Source organism: Mustela erminea, chromosome 12, assembly GCF_009829155.1.
Source record: "Mustela erminea isolate mMusErm1 chromosome 12, mMusErm1.Pri, whole genome shotgun sequence".
Taxonomy (NCBI): Eukaryota; Metazoa; Chordata; class Mammalia; order Carnivora; family Mustelidae; genus Mustela; species Mustela erminea.
In genome coordinates, this window is record NC_045625.1 from 6,896,880 (window position 1) to 6,916,294 (window position 19,415).

The window sequence follows — 19,415 nt, forward strand, 5'->3', positions numbered from 1 at the left end:
AGCCCCCCAAGCCCCCCAACTCGTCAGCCCGCCGCTGTTGCAGCCTTGCGTCCTCACAGCCTCCCGTCCTCGCTTCTGCAGCTGGCCATTCAGCGCCATCTTTGAGCCTGGCACGGAGCCGTACTTCCGCACTTTCCTCCCCAACCCAGGGGTAGGCAGTCATGCCCAAGTGTGCCCCTACTGGGATGAAGTATCCATAGCTGGCCAGGCTTGTCTCAAGCTGACCCCAAATAATAATTTATCGCGTACTCCCAGATCTTGGAGGATGCGGTCTGACCAATTAAAAAATGGTGGGGATACCCTCACCTTCCCTGTCTTCCGCTTTAGACGCGCATGGGCGAGGTCACGTCGGAGTGCGCAGGCGCGACAGGGCGGGGCTATTACCATGGCAACCCGCGCGCAGCTCCGGCAGCTCTGCCCGGCGGGAAGTGCGGGAGCTGTGGCGCTGGCGACGGGAGGGGCTCTGAGCGCCGAGGGGCCCGGGCGGCCGGCGCCCCTGCAGGACGAGACCCTGGGCGTGGCGTCTGTGCCCTCGCAGTGGAGGGGCGTCCAGGGCATCCGCCGGGAGACGGTGAGAGCGCCGGCCCGGCTGCGGGCGACGGGGGCCGGAGGGCGAGGGTCCGCGCGCGGTGTCCGGGCCGAGTTCTGGCGTGCCGCCGGTTTGTTTTGTATTTTCACCCGCAGACGCTAACCCTGGCGGGATTCTCGTGCGTTTCCTCAGACTCTCTGTGCAACCACAGAAGGGGTTTTTCCTTAAGACTCCTGAAGACCCCGTGTTTTGCAGGATTTTGTGCGAACCGCCGTTTCGGGGCATTTCAAACTAACTTTTCTTAGAAAGAAAGAAAAAAAAAGACCAGATTGCATTTCAAGGTCGAGATACGGCAGTTTTTCTAGGAGCGTCATCAAACGCGCACACAGCGAGGTTTTGTGAGAAGTGAGGGGCAGGGCTCCTGGGCGTCGGGTTTTCTCCTCTGGGGACTTTGTGCAGACTCTGAGGGCCTGCTGTGTGCCCAGAGCTCTTCCCTCCTGGAGCCGACGTGGGGTCGTTTGCAGGGCACGGGCCATAGGCAACTTAGGCAATAAGTAAAATCTGTGTTCTTAGGAGGTGAGGAGTGCCCCGGACGAACGCAAAAGAAGGGTGAGGGCCTGGAGGGTCTGGGTTGGAGAGTGAGGGGGCGGGGGGGGGGCCTCATTGAGAAGGTGACATCAGAGGAGTGGTAGAGCAGCCCCGCGGGGCAAACTGCGAGTGCAAAGGCCCAGTGGTTGGAGCAGATCTTGCGTGTTTGAGGAGGCAGCCAGGCTGGCGTGGAATGAGAGAATGGGAAATGGTCCCAATTGAAGTCAGAGGGGGTAAGCAGAGGCAGGTCAGGTAGGGTCTTGCAGATCATTGTAAGGACATTGGCTTTTCCTCGGTGGAAATGGGGGGCATTGTAAGGTGCTATGCCTTTACCAGAAGAGAACATTTAGTTTGCCACCAGAGTGGCCAGACCTGCAGAGCTTAGCTCCTCACCAACACCGACGAGCTTTCCATGAAGTCTTACACCGGAAGATAGGTTCCTTGCCTCAGGCCAACAGTCTGCTTGCCGGTCTCAAGCCAGGATTTCATGTGACTTCAAAGCTCTCCCCACTTACATGCTGCCTAGAAATGGTTCTGGTGCAAAGCCAAGTGGATGTTTTAGTTAGATCTGTCCATTCTTATCACAGGTAAAAGTATACTTCACAGTTCCTGGCTTTCAAGAGCACTTGAAATAGCTCTTGTTTGCCAAAGACCCAGATTCTAGAAGACTTTAGATCGGAAACCACTGATTGAGTCTAACTTTTTTTCTTCTTACAGAGAATGAAATGGAGGCAGGTTCATTTTCTTGTGACTATAGTTTTTACCTGTAGGATTCTAAGAACAAATTCCAAGTAAAAAGCTTTCATCTGTGAGGGTGGTTTCCCTGGACTAGCATCTCCTGTCTTACTGAAGGAGATGTTTAATTAAGTTATAAGAATGTTGCAGGGGTTGGAAGAAGGAGGTAAATTGCTTTTTCTTTTTTTAATATATAATTTTTAAAAATTTTTTATTTATTTATTTGATAGAGAGATCACAAGTAGGCAGAGAGGCAGGCAGAGAGAGAGAGAGGAGGAAGCAGGCTCCCTGCTGAGCAGAGAGACCGATGTGGGGCTCGATCCCAGGACCCCGGGATCATGACCTGAGCCTAAGGCAGGCGCCTCTAAAAAAATTTTTTTTAAAAGATTGTTTATTCTAGAGAGAGTGCATTGTGGAGGGAGGGGTAGAGGGAGAGAGAATCCCCAGCAGACTCCCCACTGAGTGCGGGGCCTGATCCCACAACCCGGAGATCATGACCTGAGTGGAAACCAAGAGTCAGACACTGAACCAACTAAGCCACCCAAACTCCCCTTTTTAATATATATTTTTAAAGATTTTACTCTTTAAGTAATCTGTACACTAGCGTGGGGCTTGAGCTCGTGAGCCAGGTGCCCCTTTTCTGTTTTAATACCAATGGTCTTTGGCCTTCCTTGAGTTTTCCTGTCATATTCCAATATGGGATAGTGTCCCGAGCTTTGGTTCGAGACCGGAGTGCACACACTCTTCAGGGCTTTGGGCCAGTCACACAATCTCTTCTTCTTCAAAGTGGGTCCTTATGAGAACACTTCCTGAGGGGTTAAATGAGACTGTGAGTGAGAAAGCAGTTTGAAAGCCTGGGGCTGCTCAGGTAGATGGTCTGGGGGTGTCAGGCACCTGGGCAGCTGCCTGAGATGAGGGAGGGTGCGTTATTAGCCCTCCTTTCTCATCCGCTGTTTCTCGAACTTGGCCGACACTGGAATGTCCTGGGACCCTTGAAAAATATGGATGTCTGGGTCCTACCTTCAGCAACTCTGGCTTAATTGTAAGTGTTGTGATGTGGGAATCTGCTTTTATTAAAGCTTCCCAGGTCATTCTAATAGGTAGCAAAATTTAAGACCATCCATTGAATGCATCCTACTTTCCAGCAACATTACCTCTCTGAAGCCCAATTCTGATCCTAGGAAAATGGGGGTTGTGTTTTTTTCCTTTTTTAAAAAATTGTGGTGGGGCGCCTGGCTGGGTCAGCGTAGAGCATATGACTCTTGATCTCAGGGTCTTGAGTTTGAGCTCCATGTTGGGCATAGAGATTACTTAATAAATAAAATTGTGGCAAGAGACACATAATAGAAATTTTACTGTTTTTAAGTGTACAGTTGAGCAGCGTCAAGTTCATTCACATGGTGCCACCACTCACCACTATCTAGTTTCAGAACTTTCTCATCTGTGGGATGCATTTTGGACATTCAGATCTGTCTTCCTTGGACATTGGGCTCCCAGAGGACAGGGAAGTTAGTCTTGTGTACTTTTGCACCTCCTGAAGGCAACCAGGAAATACTGGATTGAATAATTTTCCCGTGTGCTGTCATCCCACACAGGGGACAACTCTCCTCTCCTGCTTTGAATTAAATTCGCTGCCTTCCCACGGGCTCTTCTCCTTCCCTGACGGGCTGCTGCTTCGTGGCCTTGGTGGCTTCTGTAGCGTTTGTCACCCCCTGCTGGAAGGTGTTTGTTTTTAACTGGGGTCTGGCCTCTTACTGATTTTCAAGGAGAATTCAGTCTGTGGTTCTCTGCTTTTGAGTTTGCTAGACAGTGTTGACATTAGATTTATTCATTTTTTTTTTTAAAAGAGCACGAGAAGAGATTAAGAGGCTAAAATGACACCAAAATGGTCTGCAGTAACTGCAGCTCAAAGGGGTCTAGCCCCTCGGCGGCTCCCAGCTTCTGTGGAAATGTCTGCTGCTGTCCTCTGCACGTGGCCGAGCCGCGGCTCCACGTTGTCGTTTGAAAAGCTGTTTGTTGCCCTGATAGACTCAAGAGGCAAGTTCACCTGAACAGGAGGTTGTGCTTTGACACGGGTTCCCGGCTCAGTTACTCCGCCCTTGCAGAGGCCGCCTGGGACGGTTGTCCAAGCCGCATCATGAAACCCACTCAGCATCACACCCAAGACATTCCCGCCCCAGCTTGTCTGCTCATTAGGTGCGGATTGTGCCTCACACCGGGGCAGATCGAGGCGGGGCTGGCGCGTGGGCGTTGCAGCATGTGCACGGGGAGCTGCTGACCTAGGCCGGGGTCCTCTCCGCTCCCATCACACCTGCCTTCTCCTCAGGTGTGTGGGCCCCGATGAGGAGGAAGAAAGGAGGCCTTTGGGGTGACGGCAGCCTGAGGAAAAGGTAGCTCTGGGGAGGACAAGTGGAAGTGAGCCTGCTGGGAGTGGCGAGGTGATAGTGACAAGCCACTCACCCTGCAGGTGCCCAGCAGTGCCCCTCAGGTGGGCTTGAGAGCATTCCTCTGCCTCTGGGGATGAGCCATGACCCTAGGTGAAGCCCAGGACCCGGAGTAGTGGAGACAGTCAGAAAGGCGGGGAACGTGAGCACGGTGTGGATGGGGGTAGGGGGAGGTGATGGGCCTTGGGCTATGGCCCTGGGAAGCATCCAGAGGGGTGAGGCCCAATGTGGGGTCTCAGTAACTGCCCCCCCCCACCAGCATCCACATCACCTGGGGGCTTGTTAGCACAGCACACTCAGACCCGCTCCAGGAGGTGGCAACTTGTGTTTTCGCAAGCTTCCAGGTGATTCTGGGGCCTGCCCATTGAGAATGCAGGTCTAGAATGGTCTTTGAGGTTCCTTTCAACTCTGGAGTCAGGTGTGCTGGCTCAAGCTGACTGGGAGGATGAAGCCAGAAGTGGTATGTTTCTGGTATTAGCTGGTGGTGGCTACTTCCCAGGGGAGTAATGGGGTCTCTCACGGCATTTCCCCAGACCTTCAGAGACACATTCTTTCTATGGTGATGTATTTCCTTAGTTAGAGGACACACGCCCACCCCCAGCCTTTGTAACAGATCTTAAAATTTGGTGTGTCTCACAAATGACTTGTGTATTTAATATAGTTTCCCCCGAAGAACTATTAAATAATTGGAATGTTTTATAATCAATACATCCTAAAGTCAAGGAGGTATATATAGGGGCGCCTGGGTGGCTCAGTGGGTTAAAACCTCTGCTTTCGGCTCAGGTCATGATCTCAAGGTCCTGGGATCGAGCCCCGCATTGGGCTCTCTGCTCGTCGGGGAGCCTGCTTCCTCCTCTCTCTGCCTGCCTCTCTGCCTACTTGTGATCTTGGTGTCAAATAAATAAATAAAATCTTTAAAAAAAAAAGGAGATGTATATATTTTATTTGTCTCTTTTTTTCTTGAGAGGGAGAGAGGAGGGGGAGCGGTAGAGGGATCGAGAGAATGTGAAGCAGGCTCCATGTCTGGGATTGAGCTAGATGGGGGGCTTGATTTCGTGGCCCTGAGACCATGACCCGAGCTGAAATCAAGAGACAGATGCTTCGCAGACTGAGCTACTCAGGTGCGCCCATCTCTCCATCTCTACACCCAATGGGGGGCTTGAACTCATGACCCTGAGATCAAGAGTCACATGCTTTACTGACTGAGGCAGCCAGCTGTCCCTAGAATGTATATTTTAAATAAGAAAATGACTGTTCTACTTAGGACTTTGAAGTTGGCCTGCCCCATATTGATATCCCCTGGATGGATTTCTCTAGCTGGCCAGTTTCTGAATGACTGAGTCACACATCGGCGCAGTTACACTGGCACTGGTCAGTGTTTGACCCTGAAGGCAGGGCAAAGCCCAGTATTCTGTCAACACACCTCTCGGAGCCTGGGGTGGGGGCCGGTCACCAGACCCAGTGGGGCCATTTCCTCTGTCATGATGAGTGTTCCTGAAATTGATCGATCCATCCTAAATGCCAGCCAGAGACCCATTATTTCAGAAATGAGGCCTCGAGGGGTGGTGGTCTGGGGGTCAGGGAGCCTTCCTAGGGGTTAGTGTGATAGCAAGTGACAGAAACTGGCCCAGACCAGGAACTTCTCTTCAGGATGCAGGGGTCTCCTGGGTCCCTCATGGAGGTGTGGCTGGTCCTGAGGAATCCAGGAGGCTTTGGGGGCTCTGCTGTTGCCATGCATTCCCTGAGGCCTGTCTCTACTTGTCTTCTGGTCACACGGTGGCACTGGCTGAGTGTCAGGGCCCAGAGTTTCCAGGTTTCAGTTCCGGGCCTGTGCTGTCTGACTTGTGAAATCTTTGTCTCTGTCATGAGTTTCCCTGAGAGAGCTCAGTTGGCCCAGCAGAGTAGTGTTCACTTCCCATCTAGTCAGAAGCTGTAGTCCTGGTGTTGGGGGCACATTTTGTGGCTTGGCAGGAGAGTTAGGCACTCATCCTAGGCTCTGCTTCCTGAGTCTCACTGCCTTCCTCTCCGCTGGAGGTTGCCGGGGCTTCAGACTCCAGAGCACGGAGCCTGGGAGTCTTGATTTGGGAGTTGTTGTTTCCCTGGTCCACAACTCCTAGTGCAATTAAAGTTTGGCCCCAGCTCCTCCCCCTACCTCCGCATTTCCCCTGCAACACCTGTGCCTCCGAGGTGTGGGAGGCGGGTGTGGGAGGCAGGCTGCAGCCCAGCATCCCGAACACTCTCCTTCCGGGCCTTGCTGAGGCCTAAGAAGCAAGGAGCCCACTGGGCCCTGACCTCTTCCCTGACATCTCAGACGGGAGTCTCAGCCCAGCCACACACTGCCTGGCACGGAAGGCACCAATATATACGGGGTAGCCTTGAGCGAGCCCTTCCTTTCTGGGGGTTTGGGGCTCCAACCCCAGACGATCTGGGTCTGGTCAGGATCAGACCAGATACTTGGATCATGAACCATGGGAACCTACGTTGGAGTCCCCGAGGGAAAAGAGAGTCATGGTGGTTTCCTGCCAGTTCACAGAAAAAAAAAAAAATTGCGGGTGCATTATCCTTGGTTTTTTAAGTTTTTTTCTCCCTAAATTTTCCCTAGTGTTTTTTTGACATTTGTCGTTTGCCTGAATAAGCAAGCAGCAAGGAAATATTAATAGAGATAGTGGGAAAGGTGGCTGCTATGTGTCTCTTGTGGCCATTTTTGTCTTATGTTAGGACACTGGGGTAACATTCTTTTAGAAGCATTTTTCTGCATTCATCTGATGCGATCAGTGGCCAGGACGCTGGACTGTTTGGGAGAGAAACCATGGCTGAGACAGGTTGGTGTCACAGGTCAGACTACCTGGATTCAAGTTCCACTTGAACTTGCACTTGCACTTGAACTTGCACTCACCTCTGTGCTGTGTGACATTGGGTGAGTTACTTCTCTGTGCCTCGGCGCCAACAGCAGTAATGCAGAAATAGGATTTTCTCTATAGGGTGGTTGTGAGCATGGATAAGATGGGGCTAGAGCTCTGGGGAGACTGCGTGAGTGAGCGCTTAGTGACCGACACTCTTACCATCATTGTGGCTGCTGGAACTTTGCTTTTCTCCTACCATCTTAGAATTTGGCTCAGCCCGTATTCTTTCTGGTCCCCGAGCCCATCCATGAATTCCTCAGTGTGCACACTCCGCCGGCACTGGGGCAGCCCTCCAGTGCTATGGTTTCAGGTTGTGTCTCTGCTGGATGCTCTCCGAGCCTCGTGCCTCGTGGCCGCTCCCATGCAGTTGGCAGGGAGGCATCTCCGTCTAGAGGAGGCCGCACAGAACCGCTTCTGCGCTCGCTTCTCCCAGAACCTGCCATCGCATTCCCTGGTGGTCACACCTGCTCTCTGCTCCTCACGTCTCCCTGAGCAGCCGCAGAGGCGGGGCCCTGCTTACGGCCACCCTGCGGCTCACACCTAGAGGGAAAGCCCCACTTGTCCTGGCTCTCAAACACCTCCGGGCCTTGCCCTTGCTCGCGTGCCGCCCTCCTCACCCACTGTGGCCGGGCGCGCCGCCAGCTCTCCAGTCTCTGAATGTGGGGCCGCCTCTACCGGCGGGTTTTGGTCTCGCCTCCCCGCTGGTCCCCATCCCTGCTGCAGGCCCCTCTCCCGCCGCTCTCCGCTTGTCCTTCGCCCCTCAGCGCAAGTGCTGTGTGCCCAGAGGCCTCCCCAGCTGTTCCCTTCTCTCCCACACGTCTGCTGCACTTAGCATCATTCGTAGTTGACGGCTTTTCTTGTTTGTGGAGCCCTGACCCCCGTAGAACGTCCTTAGGCACAGGAATTGTGCACATTTTGTTTGCTGCTGTATCAGTAGTACCCGGACAGTGCCTGGCAAGTGGATGCTCAGTAAATTGTGTGTGTGTGTGTGTGTGTGTGTGTGTGTAGCAAAATGGAGATACATATAAATCGCATGTAATATATGTTACATATGGTATATATGTATATGTAATACAGTGTTCTGGGTGTGTGTGTGTGTGTGTGTGTGTGTGTGTGTACATGTAGTGTATAGCATAAATGGGCTTATGTCATGTGCCAAATACCATGCAAAGAGCCGGGGCTATAAAGAGACATCAGAAGGGTTCTGAAGCTGGAGGAACTTACAGTTACCTGGTGGTAGATAAAGAGAATTTTGTGGAATGTGATGGGGAACGTGGGGACGGGCATTTCATGTTCTCGCAAGGGCTGCCCCTAGGTAGGGCCAGCTCCCTTCCTTTGGGCTTGCTAGTGCTGGCCTGCTGCCCATTGCTGTCCCCCAGGCCTGAGTACGGGGCACAGGGGGCTGGGCCTCGTCATTGCCCTTTGTGTTCAGGTGCTTGGTGAGGGGCCGCGGGAACAGAGCCTCTTGTGAGACCACGACGTACGCTAGATGGCCCCTCACTTGGTAAATGATGGGTCATGTCCGTGTAAGAAAGAGGCTGATCTGTTGTCTGTCCCTGTGCGCAGCTAAGCAGGGGACGAGGGATTGGAGGCAGATGGCGGGGTGGGGAAAAGGGGCAGCTGGGGAGAAGCCTGCTTTCCACCAACTAGCTCATCACAGACGCCCTCACTTCCTTTGATGACAGGGGCATCTTAGACAGCGCCTGCTAAGGGAGGGAGAAGCTGTGGGCCATTCTGCTGGTGGCCAGGTTTGACATGCTTCTGTGTGCTGGCTTAGGTGACCACTGCTGGCTCTAATACGACACGATTATTATCAGGTTCTTCAAAAGGGCACTCCTTAAAAAAAAAAAGATATTCCTGCATCTGCTCCAAATAGTGTCATTATGTCACCAGAGGTCCTGGGTCAGGCTCTTACTGGGTCATGTTGGCTGCCCCTGGACCTCTCAGTGTGACCCAGGGCACATAGGAAGGTTGAAGGCTGATCTCCACCCTTGGCACATGGATTGGGCTCGTCCTTTGGAAGATGGGCCAAGAGGAAAGGGACATGCTGGGGTGGACAGGGTGACCAGAGGGGTGGACAGGGTGACCTGAGGGTCAGCAGCAGCACGGGAGGAGAGTGTGTGGGCAGGTGAGGCTGCGTGTTGACTGCTGGGCTGTGATCTTCTGCAGAAAAGTTGCCAGACAGCGAGCATTGCCACCGCCGAGAAGGCGGCCCAGACCCGGAAGCACGTGGATGCTGAGGTGCAGACGGAGGCCCCCGTGCCAGTCAGCGCGCCGTCCGTGTCCCCGCACGATGACCCCCGGCTTGCAGCCTTTCTTCGGAGGGTGGAGGCCATGGTTATTCGGGAGCTGAACAAGAACTGGCAGAGCCATGCTTTTGATGGCTTCGAGGTGAACTGGACTGAGCAGCAGCCAACGGTAGGGAACGGGCCGGCGCGGCCTGGGACGCGCCCCTCCTCTGCTCCAGCTTGTGCCTTGGCCCTGTTTTCAGTCCTTCTTTTAGGCCACCCAGATACTGATAATAGTAGTAATACTAACAGAGTTCACTGGGCTCTAACATTCTGCCAGGTGGATAATTTTATAAGAGTAAGTCCTCAGGGGCCCCTGGGTGGCTCAGTCGGTTAAGTGTCTGCCTTTGGCTCAGGTCATGATCTCGGGGTCCTGGGATCAAGCCTTGCATTGGGCTCCTGGCTCAGTGGGGAGCCTGCTTCTCCCTCTCCCTCTGCCCCTACCCCCTACTTGTGGGTGCTCTCTCTCTCTCTCTTACACTCTCTCAATAAACAAAGTATTAAAAAAAAAAAAAAAGAGAGGGACCTGTGGGTTGTATAGTCGGTTAAGCATCTGCCTTCAGCTCCAGTCATGATCCCAGACTCCTGGGATCGAGTCCCACGTCAGGCTCCTTTCTCAGTGAGGAGCTTGCTTCTCCTTCTGCCTGCCATTCCCCCTGCTGCGCGTGCTTTCTCTCTCTGACAGATAATTGAAATCTTAAAAAAAAAAAAAAAGGACTTCCTTGCTGTCAAGAAGTAGGCGTGGTTATCTCCATTTACAGCTGGGAGGTACTGAGAGGCACAGGTGGGAGACTTCGAGCTGAAGTGACTTTTCCAGGGTCACACGGAGGTAGTTAGCAGTAGAGGGAGGGTTTGAACCGGGGGAGTCTGACTCTGGACTGAATTCTCCCCACTGCTTGGCTGTGTCTCCCCAGGCAGCACACACTGAGGGCTCTCTGTGCCATCTCATTCAGCATGACTGCAGGAGGCAGTACTAGGATGATCGCCATTTTATACAGGAGGCCCAGAGAGGCTAAGTGACTTATCTGTGGTCACACAGCTTCACGGGCTAAGCTGGGACATGAGCTCTGGTCTGGTTTCACTACCCTGCTCTAGTGACTTCGGTGTCTCCAGGGCTCAGTTCAGAGCTGTCACCCTGTATACTCAGGTGGCCAGCTGCACAGACAGCCGAGCCTTTGAGATGAGGAAGCCTCTGAATGAATGGGAGGGGCTCTTGGCTTTGGCTCCGTGCTGGGCCTTAGCCTCCCCTGCCGACAGGGCGCTTGCTCCGCGCTACGTGCCCTCGACGGACCGGCTGCAAAGCCTTGGAGCTCCGGGCCAAGCTTTTTATACGATGCTTTCTTCCTTGGGAAACGGAGATGAGTAACTATGTATTCAGAGGTCATAAGCCCTGCTCTAGCCGCTCCTCCTCCTCTGCCCACTTACCCCCAAGTCAGTGAAAGGCAAGGGAGAGTCGGTTTGTTCCAGGGAAATCCTCAAAATCCTCTGAAGAGCAGGCGTGGATGCCATACCCAAGTGGGCGGTCCCTGAGGCTCAGGAAAGCTGCGAGAGGGAAGGGCTTGGTGATCCGTGAGAGCCCAGCCCGCTCTTCTCCTGCCGAGGCCCATGCACGCACCCACCTCCCCAACTTTACAGTTGCATTTAGAGAGGTTAAACTTCTTTTTATTATTAGAGGGGCTTTTACTCATTTCTATGGATTACTTTGGTCTGAGTGTATATTGCTCTCTCCCCTTTACAAAATATCTGTTTTCTGACTGCAGAAACAATATGTATTCATTGTAACAAATCCGGGCAGTACAGAAACACCAAGCGTGTACCATGTAGACAGCGGGAGGGAACTCCTGTTCCTGGGCCTTTAACTCCTCCCTGTGCTACACTAACACACACCCTGTTACTAGTGTCATTAAGAACTTTTTTTTTAAAGGATTTTATTTATTATTTATTTGACAGAGCGCAAGCAGGGGGAATGGCAGAGGGAGAGGGAGAAGCAGGCTCCCCGCTGAGCAGGGAGCTGGACTCGTGGCTCGATCCCAGGACCTTGGGATCATGACCTGAGCTGAAGGCAGACGCTTAACCACTGAGCCACCCAGGCGCCCATCCCCAGGACATTTTAAACAAAAAATGGAAAGCACTGTACATTTTCATTATGACTTTTCTCACTTGCCAGGGCTCTCCACGTCAGTTCCTATAAAGGTGCCCCAGGCTGCATCCCACTGCATAGACGTGCCATCCTTTATCTGACGCTCTTGTGGGACTCGGTCTCTTCCGGAAACGTGCGGACAGGCGGGAAATCGGGCCCCTCTGAGTGGCAGTGGGGCGCGTTACCCTGTTGGCCTCATATCTTAGCGGTTCCCGGAATGCCGGGCAGAGAACTTTCCAAGTTTGCTGTTAGATTAACAATGTCAGCGAATCTCTCTCTCACTTCTTCTTTTGCATCAGCTTTTTGTTGATTTCCTCATAGTAAAATTATGATTTTGGCTGATATGGGGTTTTTCTCTCTTCTCCTGCTGTCAAGGTGTTGGCCTTGACATTTCATCGCTCTCCTTGGCACTGTCGTAGCCGCTCCGGAAAGGCTGGGATGCCGTGCTCAGAGAGAAGCCCTGATTTCAGATTTCCAAAAACAATCTGCCAACCTTGAGGAATGCTTAGAAATCAGAGATAAGAGACAGGGACTCCCACGGGACTTCTGATCTTCTGGCTCTGTTGCTTCCTTCCTCTGGCTTTGCACATGTGTGTGGACAGCTGTGTGTCACTGTGACCGATCTCGGGGTCTTTCCTGTTTGGGAGCAAAGCCCGTTTTGTGTTGTCAGGTGGCTACAGAGACTTCATGCTTGTCCTTTTAAAATCTCTGAATGTTTTGTCCGCACACTGTGTTTTTTTGTGCCAGGTTTCTTTCTTTCTTTTTCTTTTCTTTTTTTTTAAAAGATTTTATTTATTTATTTGACAGAGATCACAAGTAGGCAGAGAGGCAGAGAGGGAGAGGGAAGCAGGCTCCCCGCTGAGCAGAGAGCCTGATGTGGGGCTCGATCTCAGGACCCTGGGATCATAACCAGAGCCGAAGGCAGAGGCTTTAACCCACTGAGCCACCCAGGCGCCCCTGTGCCAGGTTTCCTAAGGTGTGTTCTCCACACACGTCTGTTTACCCCTTGTGCTGTTCTGCGTCCGTCGCGGTGACAGTGTGCGGCGGCCCCGTCGTCTCCAGCTTCTCCCACTTTGTCGTCTCATCTTCACATCCCGGTTGTACTGGTTGTTGCAGTTATAAGTAGTGTCATGACGAATAGTATATGAGGTTTATTTCTAATGTAAACTTTGGTGGAACATGACAGAAAAAGGCACACATCTTGCCACTTCAGGCCTGTGGCTTTTCAAAGTGAAAACCCTTGTGGAACCAGAACCCAGATCAGGAAACTGAATGCAGCGTGACCCTGGAGATTTTCTTGAGTTCCCTCCACCTCGTACCCCACTGCACAGCTTTTCTTTTTCCTTCCTTCCTTCCTTTCTTTCTTTCTTTCTTTTAAATTAATTTATTTTTAAGTAATCTGTACCCCAGATGTGGGGCTCAAACTCATAAGCGTGAAACCAAGAGTTGCATACTCTGCTGTCTGAGCCAGCCAGGCATCCCTATATGACTTGGTTTTAAATAACAGATTTATTGAAATATCATTCACATCCCATATAATTCACCCATTTAAAGTGTACAGTTCAAGGGCACCTGGGTGGCTCAGATGGTTAAACCTCTGCCTTCAGCTCAGGTCATGATCTCCAGGTCCTGGGACTGAGCCCCGCATTGGGCTCCCTGGTCAGTGGGGAGTCTCCCCTCCCTCTCCCTCTCTACCTACCCCTCTCTCGTGTGCATGCTCTTTCTCTCTCAAATATAAATACAAAAATCTTTTTTAAAAAAGTGAAGTGTAGGTGCACCTGGGTGGCTCAGTCAGTTAAGCGTCTGTCTGCCTTTTAGCTCAGGTCATGATTCCAAGGTCCTGGGATCGAGTCCTGCATCAGACTCCCTGCTTAGCGGGGAGCCAGCTTCGCTCTCTGCCTCTGCTGCTCCCCCTGCTCGTACTCTCTCACTCTGTCATATAAATAGATAAAATCTTAAAAAAAGTAGTGTACAGTGCAGTAAGATTTTATGTTCCTAGAGTTGTACAACACTGGCACAACTTTATTTTTATTTTTTAAAGATTTTATTTATTTGAGATAGAGGGAGAGAGAGAGCTCGTGAGAGAGAGCACAAGCAGGGGGAGCAGCAGGCAGGGGAGAAGCAGGCTTCCCGCCGAGCAGGGAGCCCGATGCGGGGCTCCATCCCAGGAGTCCGGGATTATGACCTGAGCCAAAGGAGCCCCCCAGGCGCCCCACTGGCACAATTTTAGAACACTTTCATTGCCCTCAAGAAGAAAGTCCATACCCACTAGCAGTCACTCCCCATTTCCCCCCAAATCCCTAGCAGCTACTCATCTTTCTATCTGTACGGTATCCGTTGTAGACATTTCCCGTGCATGGGATCCTGCACGAAGCCATCTCGGTGACTGGCTTCTTCCCCGTGTGGAATGTCGGCCAGGCTGGCTGTGGCGTGTGCCCGCAGCTCTTTCCTCCCCGTGGCTCAGTAGTCCTTCCTGCGTGGGGGGTGTGCCCCATCGATCGGCTGGTGGGCATCTCGGCTGTGACACCTGTGTACAAGTTTTTGGATAAACGTGGTTTTCAGTTCTCTGGGTGTGGACCTCGGAGCAGAATTGCTGGGTCATAGGGTGCCTCTCTGTTTGACCTTTTGAAGATCCACCAGACTGTTTCCCCATGGCAGCCGCGCCATTCTGCGTTCTTGCCAGCGGTGCGTGAGGGTTCCCACCGTACAGCTTTTTACACGTATTAAGTTTTTTCCGTTGGATAGTTTCCTTCTGTGGAGTCACGAGGTCGGGAGTATGCAGCTTTTCACAGAAGTTCTGGTCTGTGCTGCACATCCCAGCCCAGAAACCTTGGGCTGAGGGCTCACGGCGGCCCGCATGGGCAGCCTTCTCACTTGCTGTGCCGGCCGGCCCTGGGCTGAGAAAGAAGATGCCAGGCCTTTACATGTAAAGCCCTGTGGCACTGAGTATAGTCACATTGTACAGCTATCACTACCATCCAGTTCCAGAAGTCAAAGCTTTTTCTTTCTTTTTTTTTTTTTTTTTTTGAGAGGGTGGAGGGGCAGAGGGAGGGGGAGAATCTTTTTTTTTTTTTAAGATTTTATTTATTTATTTGACAGACAGAGATCACAAGTAGGCAGAGAGGCAGGCAGAGAGAGAGGAGGAAGCAGTCTCCCCGCCTAGTAGAGAGCCTGATGTGGGGCTCGATCCCAGGACCCTGGGATCATGACCTGAGCTGAAGGCAGAGGCTTTAACCCACTGAGCCACCCAGGCGCCCCGGGGGAGGGAGAACCTTAAACAGGCTCCACTCAGCACTGAGTCTGACACGGGGCTCAGGCTCACAGCCCTCAGGCTCACAGCCTGAGCCGAAACCACCAGTAGGACACTTAACCGACTGCACCACTCAGGCACCCCAGAAGCCAAAGCTTTTGAAGTAGTGTGTAGAACAGGGTCTGACTCTGATCCACAACCTGGCGTTTGTCTCGGTTTGGAAGATCCTTTCTTCTGGGTTTTTGGAAGTATCCTTTGAGGAGTATGTTTGGGTGAAGCCTCCAGATTTCCCTCCAGCACTGGGCAGTGGACCTGGGTGGCTTGGGTGGTCCAAGGCTGTGTATCGTTTTTTTTTTTTTAAGGTGGCTATGAGACCGCCCGTTGGGTGGCTCTGGGCTCAGGGTTGGGGATGGTCTATCTCTTGCAGGTGACCTGTTTACACACCCTGGGCTACCCCCCAGCCCAAGGGGAGGGTCTGCACGTGACCAGTGTCTCCTGGAATACCACTGGGTCTGTGGTGGCCTGTGCCTATGGCCGGTGAGTGGCTGCCGTGGTGGCTGCATCGGACACTGGGAGGCCCTCAGACCCTGGTCTAAGAGGTCTAACACCTCTTTTTTCCTGTCCGTGTGGTGAAGGGTTGGCCAGAGCCTGGCCATTCTGGGAGTATTTTTATTCTCAAGGCTGCCTGGGCACCAGGTTGGCTGGTAAGAGCAGAGGAGGGAAGGGCTTCAGGTGAGGAGTCCTGGTGCCCACCTGTCTGTCCGCACAGGGCAGTGAGCCTGGGCCTGCCGCCGCTGCTCCGTGAGCTGCCTCCTGATGGGCCGTGGTTCCCCCACCTGCCACCGGGTGCACCCATCCTTGGTTTCCGGGAACCCTTTTCTAGAGGTTGTGCCCCTGGGGTGCCATGGGGATGCCTGTGCCACTTCAGTACCCAGTACAGTCGGGTGTGATGGGGAAACTGCGGCTCATCTGTTCGGGGTTGCTTGGGGAGGACGGTGGGTCAGGTGATAGGAACAAGGTGGGGAGGAGGCCCCGGCCTTGAGGCAGAGCCAGCTCAGGCTTGTCCCTGTGCAGGTTGGACGACGGGGACTGGAGCACGCTCAAGTCCTTCGTGTGTGCCTGGAACCTGGACAGGCGAGGCCTAAACCCCCGGCAGCCGTCGGCAGTGGTGGAGGTGCCCAGCGCTGTCATGTGCCTGGCCTTCCACCCAGCACAGCCATCCTACATCGCCGGTAAGCCTTCAGCCTGCTTCGCTTCTAACCCAGGGAGGGGGGCCGGAAGTGAGCTCTCCACTGGGCCGTCAGCCCCTGGGCACAGCCAAGGCAGGTCTGCTGAGGGGGGAGGGGAGACGGGGGTGGGGGGCTCTGATCCCTGAGCTCAGGTGACGATGCCGAGGATGGCTGGTGTGGAGCTGGGAGGCGGAGGAGGCAGGTCATCGCCGCGTCTGGCGGGCCATGCGTGGGCTGTGGGCCATGGGGTGTGGGCCATGGAAGGGCACGGCCAGGTCAGGACCAGAGGCGGGGTGACATGAGCACCCTTGGGGAGCTGCCAGCCATGATAAGAGCCCCATGTGTTGGGAAAGGGGGTTGTGCTGGAGGGAATGGCAGGATGCTGGGGTGGGGAGATCAGCCTGGCACGGGAGAAGCATCCTGGGTGTGTGTGTGGGGGGGTGTGCGGAGGACCAGGACTTTCCCTCCTCAAGGTGGTTTTGGGGAAGTGGCTCCACGTCCTGGCTCCGTGGCTCTGAAGGGCTGGCACTTGGCCAGGAAGCGGGAGGGGGCTGGATGTGGGTCAGTTCCTGCCCGGGCCTGCTTGGTCCCACAGGTGGGCTGTACAGTGGTGAGGTGCTGGTATGGGACATGAGCCACCCCGAGGACCCGCTGCTCTGGAGAACGGGCCTGACAGATGACACACACACAGACCCCGTGTACCAGGTCAGAGCAGTGGGCTGCTGTGTGGGTCCAGGAGACACCATCCCCTTCTTGCGAGGCTGGGCTGGGCTGGGCTGGGCTGTCACAGGCCTGCTCCTGGAGGCCAGGCAGGACAGAGGGTGCCCGCTCCACACAGGCATGGCAGAAGGTCACTGGGGAGTTGGCAGTTGGACAGCCGCCTTCAGCATTCTCAGAGCTCCCAGGGCATGAGTCACATCCCGCCCCTGGCAGGAGCCACCCGCAGGGCCCTGGGCCATTCCCAGCTGCAGCCCACCACCCCCCCAAGCTGCCACTAGAGGTTCCCAGCTGTCCCGGCCTGCCTGGGCTCAGGGACAGCTCAGAACCCTCGGGACTGCCGCCTGGTGTGGGAGGCGGCTCCTGGCCTCCCCTAGAATTCTCCTTATTTTCCTAGAAGGGGTGGGTGGGAATGGGGGCTGACTGTTGGTCTGCTGGGAGGTAGGGGCAGGCTGGGGAGCAAGCAGCGCTTTCCTGACCTCGGTTCTGCATCCCGCGGCCCCAGGTGGTTTGGCTGCCTGAGCCCCGGCACAGCCACCGCTTCCAGGTGCTGAGCGTGGCCACGGACGGGAAGGTGCTGCTCTGGCAGGGGGTCGGGGCGGGCCGGCTGCAGCTTACGGAGGGCTTCGCCCTGGTTGTGCAGCAGCTCCCGAAGAACACCAAGCTAAAGAAGGTACTTGGGGCCCAGTTGCCCCTGGACCCTGCAAGGCCTCCGTGAGGAGCCCTGGGTGGGCGGGGGCAGGGGACGCAGGCTCCACACTGCCAGTGGAGGACCTGCCGGTTGATCTCCTTGGGCCCCAGTGCCCACTCGAGGGACTGGGCTCTTCTGGGACACTGTGGGATTCTCTCGACTCTGCCCTGGCGTTCATTTCTCCACAGCCTCCCCGGGGAGAGACTGAGATCGGTGCCACAGCGGTGGCCTTCTCCAGCTTTGACCCTAGCCTTTTTGTCCTGGGCACGGAAGGCGGCTTCCCACTCCAGTGTTCACTGGCAGCGGAAGAGGCGGCCCTCACCCGGATGCCTAGCTCTGTGCCCCTGCGGGCCCCGGCACAGCTGACCTTCTCTCCCCACGGCGGTCCCATCTATTCCGTGAGCTGCTCCCCCTTCCACAGGTAGGGAAGGCCCCAGTGTCCCTGGCATAGGCGAGGGGCGGGGCGAGGGGGTCCTGCGGAACCATGGGAAGGGCCTGTAGTCTGTTTCCGGCCCAGGTCTTCCCCAGGGGAGCTCTCGTGCCCAGAGCGCTGGTGGTTGGCTCCAGGGCATCAGCCCCTTGCTCCCTTAAGGGGATCCCTGGTTTGGGGAGGTCCAGGGAGGCCCAGCGGACCAGGACATTCAGCACTCCTCCCCTGCTTCCTGTCTAGGAATCTCTTCCTGAGCGCGGGGACCGATGGCCATATCCACCTGTACTCCCTGTTGCAGGCCCAGCCCCTGGCCTCCCTGCAGCTGTCCCACAAGTATCTGTTTGCCGTGCGCTGGTCGCCAGTGCGCCCCCTGGTGTTTGCAGCTGCTTCTGGGGAAGGTAGGAAGGACACCAGACTCCGATCCACTATCGCCCTAGTGGCCCCCGCAGATCTGGAATTCGGAGCTGGGGAGAGACCGCACGTGCGGGGATTGCCAGACCAGCCGGTAGCTTAACTTCGTGCTGCGGCCTGTCGAAGTTTCTCTTCCCTGGGTATGCAGGGGACTTGGGAGGAGGGGCAGACGCTTGCCCCCACGCATCTCTCTCTGCGCAGGTGACGTGCAGCTATTTGACCTCCAGAAAAGCTCCCAGAAACCCACAGTTTCAATCAAGCAAACCCAGGATGAAAGCCCGGTCTACTGTCTGGAATTTAATCACCAGCAGACTCAGCTCCTGGCCGCAGGCGATGCCAAGGGCACGGTAAAGGTGTGGCAGCTGAGCACCGAGTTCACAGAACAAGGGCCCCGGGAGACCGAGGACTTGGAGCAGCTGGCAGCCGAGGTGGCCACCTGAGGACAGCGCAAGGACAGCAGGGCCCTGCAGGTGGGGGCAGGTCTGGCGAGGCCACACCTGTGCCGCTCTGCGGGGGGCTCTCATGGAAGCTGAATGAAGGGGTCTCAGATCTCCGCGGAGAGTCATTTATTTGTCTTTTACATGGAAACACGAAGGGGGAGAACACGAAGGGAGCGAGCCGGCTGCGTAGACTGCTCGAGTCGGAATGGGGCAGCTGGCTTCCTGACGGGAGTCTGGGTCCCCACGGCAAAGGGCGAGTGCCTCTGACCCGAAGCAGCTTAGTGAAGCACCCGTTCTAAGTCTTATCCCCAAGCTAAGCGGACGTGAGCTTACAGTGGAGAGCGACACTGGAAGTACTTGAGGAGCACAGAGAGGAGGTGACATGCAGCGAGGCAACGGCGGGGCAGGCAGCGCGGGCCAGGCGGGGCGGGGGCGGGATCAGTTCACGAAGAGCGAGCGGGTGAACTCCACGTAGTCGAAGGCGGTGGGGAGTTCGCGGCCCTTGCCGTCCACGTAGGGCTTCATGTGGGAGACGCAGTAGTCGGCTTGCTCCCGAGTCAGGTTCTGGAGGGAGGAGGCCGCCCGTCAGCGCAGCCCTGCTGCCCCCCAGGGGGTTGGTC

At 54.8% G+C, this 19,415-nt stretch overlaps 2 protein-coding genes across 17 annotated transcripts in view; one reads left to right on the plus strand and one right to left on the minus strand.

Moving 5' to 3' along the window:
• The first annotated feature begins 363 nt into the window (after nt 1-363).
• WDR34 (WD repeat domain 34) lies at nt 364-18,908 on the plus strand. The gene is made up of 9 exons (XM_032308330.1): nt 364-571; nt 9,369-9,617; nt 15,305-15,414; nt 15,952-16,109; nt 16,702-16,811; nt 17,329-17,496; nt 17,703-17,935; nt 18,185-18,342; nt 18,557-18,908. Exons 1-9 carry the CDS (start codon nt 386-388, stop codon nt 18,793-18,795), a joined length of 1,611 nt encoding a protein of 536 aa, XP_032164221.1. The 5' UTR covers nt 364-385; the 3' UTR covers nt 18,796-18,908.
• Nucleotides 18,907-19,415, minus strand: part of SPTAN1 (spectrin alpha, non-erythrocytic 1) — a 61,097-nt gene continuing 60,588 nt past the window's right edge. For all 16 annotated transcript variants that reach the window (XM_032308317.1, XM_032308329.1, XM_032308322.1 and 13 more), the window contains one exon: nt 18,907-19,359. In XM_032308317.1, the coding sequence (XP_032164208.1) occupies nt 19,234-19,359 (126 nt within the window). In that variant the 3' untranslated portion in view covers nt 18,907-19,233. The remainder of the gene's footprint in view (nt 19,360-19,415) is intronic.

Bases quoted from the DNA above. Each gene is read 5' to 3' on its own strand.
- WDR34 (XM_032308330.1), top strand. From the start codon at position 386: ATGGCAACCCGCGCGCAGCTCCGGCAGCTCTGCCCGGCGGGAAGTGCG. The intron at 15,415-15,951 runs GTGAGTGGCTGC...GTCCCTGTGCAG, and splicing joins GTGGCCTGTGCCTATGGCCG to GTTGGACGACGGGGACTGGA. The intron at 17,497-17,702 runs GTACTTGGGGCC...ATTTCTCCACAG, and splicing joins AGAACACCAAGCTAAAGAAG to CCTCCCCGGGGAGAGACTGA.